The 7,271-nt window shown below is 37.2% G+C and overlaps 1 protein-coding gene across 1 annotated transcript; it reads left to right on the forward strand.

The window, feature by feature from the left end:
- The first annotated feature begins 3,148 nt into the window (after positions 1-3,148).
- LOC144974716 (cystathionine gamma-lyase-like) lies at positions 3,149-4,445 on the forward strand. The gene is made up of 2 exons (XM_078917933.1): positions 3,149-3,328; positions 4,309-4,445. Exons 1-2 carry the CDS (start codon positions 3,247-3,249, stop codon positions 4,443-4,445), a joined length of 219 nt encoding a protein of 72 aa, XP_078774059.1. The 5' UTR covers positions 3,149-3,246.
- Positions 4,446-7,271: the final 2,826 nt, after the last annotated feature.

Consider the following 7,271-nt stretch of genomic DNA (forward strand, 5'->3'; position numbering starts at 1 on the left):
TGTAACGGTTTTACAAAGTGCCTCTTGCCAGAATCATATTTATACATTTTGAAATATTGCATCCGAACTACAGTAGTGTAAGGTAGCAATGACTATAAAAATTTTTGTTTTATATTTATGTAGGAAATACTACTTTTAAATCAAAGCCCTATCTCCACTGAGTAAAACTCTTTTTGAATTTTGAAAATCCATTAATATATAACAAAGTTAAGCAGTTTCAAAGATGTCATTTATTTGGAAAAGAGAAAAAAATACGGAAAATATGGGACGCTTTTTCTGCGTTTTATTCTGGTTTGTGCCTGTATCTCGCTTAATACGAGGGCTCTTTCAGAAATAACCGAAAAATGCCCATTGCTCAGCATCCAGTGGAGATTTTTAAATTCTGTAAACGACATGATATTCCTTATTTCCTTACGGATATTCCCAGAAATTATGAAGTGCATCATTTTGCTTAATGAATTTCTAGACGATTTTAAAGATGGCGGCCCACCTTGAAACTTGGTCAAAGGAGGAAATCAGAGCTGTCATACGTTTTTTGAACGCCAAAAGTCTGAATCCTACCGAAATTCATAAATAACTTCAGAGTGTATATGGTGAGCATGTTATAAGCCGTACACAAGTCTATCACTGTGTTAATTTGTTTGAAGCCGGCCATTCCGACTTGACAGACAGGGAAGGGAGAGGGCGTTCGATAACTGCGACGTCAGAAGACAATGTGAAGCGAGTTGATGAGCTTATTCGTCAAGACAGGAGGTTGAAACTTCATGAAATCGCAAGCAGTCTTGAAATTTCGGAAACTTCTGCCCATAGAATTGTATTTGATGAACTTGGCTACAGAAAAGTCAGCGCAAGATGGGTTCCTAAGCAATTGACAGACAATCATAAAGAACAAAGATTGGACATCTGCAGGGAACTTTTGAGAAGAAGCAAGAGCTCACGCAGGGTTCACGGGCATACTGCCAACGCCGGCGGAGACTTTCTAGGGTAGATGTGACTTTTCTTGACAGCATAGTCACCGGTGATGAGACTTGGTTGCACCATTGCACCTCAGAAACAAAGCAAGATTCGATGACATGGAAACATCCATCCTCACCTGTCACGAAGAAATTCAAAGTCATGCGGTCAGCAAAGAAAATAATGGGAACTGTTTTCTGGGACAGTCGTGGTGTTATTCTGTTCGAAACCTTACAACCTGGAGAAACAATCAATGCTGCAAGGTACTGCCAAACTCTTGACAAGCTTAGGGAGGCCATTCGCAGAAAGCGCCCAGGGCAGTTGACCAACTGGGTCATTTTGCAACACGACAACGCTACACCCCACACAGCACGAGTGACGCAAGGTTGGCTAGAGAAATATGGATGGGGGATTTTGCCACACCCACCACACAGTCCAGACCTCGCACCATCTGATTATCACCTCTTTGGGCCACTGAAACGTGAGCTGGCAGGAAAGCGCTTTGATGTCGATGAAGAGCTTGTTGACCATGTGCGGAAATGGCTACAAAACCTTGACGGAAATTTCTTCCGAGAGGGTATCTTTTCCATGGTGCGGCGTTGGCAGAAGTGTGTCGACAGACTTGGCTGTTACGTAGAGAAATGAAGGACGAGTCAAGGTATGAACACGTGCAAGAATTTTGTTGATGGCATAAAAAACGCGGATTTTACAGGCATTTTTCGGTTAATTATGAAAGAGCCCTCGTACGTGGAATTAGATATTAAAACTTGGCAATTTTATGGCAAAATTATCAGAAAATATGATGAAGACATCAGAAGAGTTCTAACTTTTATAGTTTTAGAGCTGTATGGCTAGGGTCAACTATAAATTTGTTTTAAAATATACATAATATTGATCATTTGGAACTTTTCCGATCTGTAATCTTGTGTCTACAACCCATACAAATGACACGAAAAATGCCTGGTGAATTATTATCAATCAGTCCCGTGAGACCATGGCTTATGTTAGTTCTAGTATTTATTTGAGAGAGAGAGAGAGAGAGAGAGAGAGAGAGAGAGAGAGAGAGAGAGAGAGAGAGAGAGAGAGAGAAATGTGTTAATCTACTATCCCTATGACATAACAATGAAACAATACCTTAATTTTTAAAAAGCGCGCGAGGATTTGTGTCATCCGTCGTCGCGAACAAGGTTGCCAGATGGCCACGTGTGTGGCCAAATATATAATTTTGTTTCTTTTTTTACATTTTATTCATCTATGTTTGTCTGTGACATTTATCCTAGTCTATTCAATTTTCTGTTTGTTAAAATTTAGTTCATTTTTTTAAGTGGGCCAGTTTTAATATTGAAAGCCATATGATTTTCTATTTAGCCACTTTTGAAGTCGAATTTGGTCAGGTTAAAGTCTGGCCATCTGGCAGCCTTGCCTCGCTCACATCATTTTCGTGTCGCGCGATGGTGGAGCAAAATGATCTCCATATTTTCACCCATTGAAATGCAAATTGGGTTGATGTTTTGTGAGAATACGGGAAAAGTACTTATCATAATCGAATGAAATTTGAAATATAAATAGAAGAAATGTGCATATATAACCTTATGAGCGACAAAATCTCTCCTCTTTGTAGTTTTAGAAATATTGTACTCCAAAGAGTAAAAATCTATTTTTTACGGTCTTCTGGTAATCGTACGAGTTTTGTCGCTTGACATAATCTAAAATGACCTCTTTTCTAACTGTGTGCCAACTTTCAGTCATATTCAATTATAAACAGCGTCGTAATTAATTTTTAAAAATAGCATGTAGAAACGGCTTCGTCCCATATTTTGTCGCGAATTTGGGCACTTCGTGATCGAAAAAGAGGCCCAAAGATTTGTGCGGGATAGTCATTGGTAGTGTAAGGCGTTATAATTAGGATATGCTCAATCATAAACTTTTTAGACTTATATAATGAATACTGTGGTCATGTTCATCAAAACATCTTTAAAAGCACAGTTTCAGGTGTTTTTTTTTATTCTCAAGATAAGAAACAAAATTTTAAGCAATGACGCATTTGATTATTTTCCCCTGTAATATGTTATGTAATTGAAGACTTGCATCAAAATTTGATAAGAAATTTTCATCCTGCGACATTTTGATTTTTCAGACAGAAAATCTTAATTTTTTTTTTTCTCCTGCTGGTGTATTGATCTGAATCTACTTGTTTTTCTGTTTAATTGCTTTCATTTAGCGTTAGGAACTGTCCCATCACCCTTTGACTGCTACCTTGCCAACCGTGGCCTTAAGACCCTGCATCTGAGGATGAAGGAGCACATGAAGAATGGCCTTGCTGTGGCAAAATTTCTACAGAATCACCCTGCTGTTGAAAAAGTTGTTCACCCTGGTAATTAGGTGGTTCACTAGGATATTAATATATGAATATTCACTTTGATTACACATGCACTTGACCATGGAATTTATGTTTTGAATTATGTTTTTTTTTTGTTTTTTTCCCCCATAAAATATTGAATTTGCTCTAGAAGTAAGAAGCTGGTAAATGCCTTACCATTACATGAATTATATGGCTTTCCAAGTGATTAATTGTAATTCCGATATTCCATCAGTTGTATTGTTTATTAAGTACAAATTCACAGGCTTAAATGAATAAATATTTTGCATACTGTGAAACCACCCAATATCACCAAGTTTTTGATGAGCTCAGATGTTAATTTTTTTCTTTCTTTTGTTATACTGCCAAGAACTCTGCATATATAAAAATCTGTATGGTTTTCTCAGCATGGCCTCTATCTGATACATGTTTAGGTGAATTAGATTCCAAAAGTTGAAATTCAAAGAGAATTTCAAAGTTTGAGACTAAATCAGTTTGTGGAGCAATACTGGTCTCCTCAAAGTAGTCCTTCAAAACCATTAGGTCCTTCGAGCCGGTTTCTATAGCATGAAACGGACTATAGCAATTGCTTGCTATCAGGATAGGATGCTAGTCTATCGCAAGGTATTTCTGCCATATCTAATTAACCCATCTACCCAATCACTGCTGATTGGACAGGGGGTCAGAATAGAATCTTGATTTCTCCTGGGATTGATCTCAGTTCCTTTGCATCTGAAGCGAGTGCTCTACCAACTGAGCTATTGGGACCCTTGATCTTCTCAATTGGGGTATTTCAATTGAAATAAATTTTCAAAATTTAGAAAGTCAATTTCTGAAAGTCAATGTTTGGTGTCAAATTCAACCCAATATAATATCGTTTTGAGGCAATGGGTCACATGCGCTGTTGTGCAGGTTTTTATTATAAAAATAGGTTTATTGATCATGTAACTTGGAAAGGTGGATTAATTCATGCTTTTATTCTCAACAAATATCAGGTCTTCCATCTCACCCTCAATACGAATTAGGCAAACGCCAGATGATTGGATACTCTGGCATGTGTGTATTCTACATCAAAGGGGGCTTAAATGAAGCCAAAGTTTTCTTTGAAAATTTAAAGGTGGGTGTTGTGTGAAGATGATGATTTAGCATTTATCATTCAGTTATCTTTTCTCTTTTTCAGAGGATTCATTTTTTAAAACCAAAATAGGTCTTTAAATTCAAACCTCAATTTTATGAATGATTTTTAATTTTAAAGATAATAATCATAATAATAAAATAATTTTAATAATAATGATGATGATGATGATAATAATATCATCATAATAAAAATAAATTTGATGAATAACAATAAAGATAACAACAATAATAAATCATTTCTATATTGCTCCAATTCAATGACTTTCAGGCACTTTAACAACTTCAGAAAGTACAATAAAACATGAAACTATAGTCAGCAAATTATATTAAGTTCAAATTAATGATTGCTTGAAAAATTCAGTCTTTATTTTTGGCCTAATCCCAGAAAATATTGCAGTTTCTTGTTGTGGTGGAAAGTAGGAAAGTGCTAGATCTGAGTATTTTGTCTTGGTTTTGGTTACTTAATTTTGCATTGAATGTAGTGGGAAGATTGTAGTTGTCTTGATGGTATATGACATTTAGGAGGTCTCTCTTTAGTTGGGAGCTTGGCAGTGCAGACACAAAAATGAGACAAGTTAATTTTAAATCAAAGCCAATGATGGGATTCCAAAATATGAATTGGATTGGATTGGATATCTCTTCTCTTGGATTTGAAAATTACTCTCAAGGTATTATTTTGAGGCATCTGTAAAACCCTTCTTATATTCATGTTTAAACCAGACAAAAGATAGTTGCAATAGTCAATATTATTTGTCACAAGAGCATCTATTAAAATTTTTGTTGGAACTGATGTTGAGTAGATCCCTAATTTTATTTAAATTTCTCAAATGGTAATGTACTGATTGTCAACTGTCATGCGATATTAAAAAAAAAGAATATTAATATTGTGGTGATGCAGTGGGGTGGCTTGCATGTCCCAATGATATTAAGAGAACTTTGGCTCTCGTTAGGGTTACCACCCATGCTGGACAGGTCAAGGGGAAAGACCAGCTTTCCGAGAGTATAAACAGGTTGGAATAGGGCTAACAACTCTACCCATAAACTCAATCATGTTATGAAAGCAATAAGAGCAAAGCCATTAAGACATAACTTGGTTGTGGAAGGGTCTTCCCATGGAAGACGTATGATGCCTGGGAGTGAAAGCCACAAAGAAGCTTCAAGGTTGACGCCTCTTTTACTGCCCAAGACCAAGACAAAGATTGCCACATGGAATGTCTGCACTATGTTTGAAGCAGGGAAAGCACCTCAAGTGGCATCAGAAATGCTGACATGTAATATCTCCCTGCTAGGTCTATGTGAGACCAGATGGACTCAATCAGGCCAGCTGAGGCATGCTACTGGAGAGATGATTCTTATTTGCGCCACAAGGAATTTTGATTTTGTTTACGATAATTGGCAAGCCGTTTGATTGACAGTTGTCTGAGATTTTTAGAAATACACTCGAGCACGGAAATCTCAAACTCGGTACAACTCCCAGTTTTAATCCCTCTATTTCATCTGTATTGGCAACACCAGAATCTCGAACACTTTTGGGGGCCAACACGGAAATCTTGAACAAACTGGACATTCCCTTGCAGTCCGTTGAATTTTTAAATTTTTTTGCGAATTGTTTGTGTTGAACGGAAACGCAAGATGTCATCGCTCTCCCCATAGCACTAAGTGTCAGTTAATGTTTTACACATGCGTTTGTGTGGCATATATTATGTGTGTGTGTGTGTGTGTGTGTGTGTGCATGCTCAACTGAGAGGGAACTGCGAAGCATGTTAGACCTTATGCACCTGCACACCACCCATAACTCCATCGTTACCTCACTTTATGGTACTTAATCTGAGGTGCCAATTCTATTGCAAAATATTGCGTCTAACAGCTAGTTCTGCATGTATGGGTTGTAGTATTGTTTTCGGTGTCGATTGTGGATCTAATCAGTGTTTTTGTTTTATTGCAGTGTTTGAAAATGTGTACATTTTGTGTTGGACAAGGCACACGACATAAGGCGCATCTGGGTGTGTTGTTTGTTAGTAAGGCGTTGAACATTAATCTGTACGTTACATGCTTACTGTATCTAGAGGTGTCATGTTTGTGTAGGTTTTCTGAGGCCACTCTCATGTTGTCTCATGTTAGTCCTGATGCGTGCATTAAGTCTTGTTCTCAGTGGTTTTTTTGGTGTGTTAATAGTCCTATATATCTGCTTACTGTTTGATTGGGTGTTTGTTAACCAGTCCTGCACATGCTTTGTAAAAGGGGAGGAGGGTCCTACCCCCGAAATGGGGAAGTGAGAGGTCGATCTTTTTAAATTTTGTTAGTCATGTCCCCGAATTTATTTCATGTTATTTCTTGTATTATTTAGTCATTGTATCTGATCCAAAGTTCTTTTACTACATTTAAGTCCTGTGCTGCCCTATTCTGTGGGGAGTGTTAGTATTTCATGTGGAATGGGTTTTCCGTCTCGTAATACGAATGTGTCTATGTGTTTTTCTAATGTCCGTATCGTGGTGTATGGAGTTTTGAAGATTTTGAAGTTATGTAATATAAGATTTTTGAAATGATGTTAGTGTTCACTATCCTGGTTCTATCGAATAAGTTGGCCTTAATGTATGTGTATGAATGTAGTTTCCTGTCTATGTTTTGTATAATTCCTCTCCTGATGTGTTTCGGTGTATTGGTTCTTTAGCAGTACATTATTCTGAGGATTTTGATTTGGTTAACCCATTGAATGTCGGGTTCCTGGGCTCTTTTAGTTTCCAAGGGTTCAGGTCCGAGATTCACGATTTTGGTCTTTTTAATATTTAAAATTGAGCTTTATAGCGCAATATCCACTTAA

This window comes from Berghia stephanieae, chromosome 1 (genome assembly GCF_034508935.2).
Source record: "Berghia stephanieae isolate SIO BIC M18660-M18661 chromosome 1, UCSD_Bste_1.3, whole genome shotgun sequence".
NCBI classification, from domain to species: Eukaryota; Metazoa; Mollusca; class Gastropoda; order Nudibranchia; family Aeolidiidae; genus Berghia; species Berghia stephanieae.

Excerpts from the sequence above, each read along its gene's own strand:
- LOC144974716 (XM_078917933.1), top strand. The coding sequence starts at position 3,247 with ATGAAGGAGCACATGAAGAATGGCCTTGCTGTGGCAAAATTTCTACAG. Across the intron at positions 3,329-4,308 it reads TGAAAAAGTTGTTCACCCTG|GTCTTCCATCTCACCCTCAA; the intron begins GTAATTAGGTGG and ends AACAAATATCAG.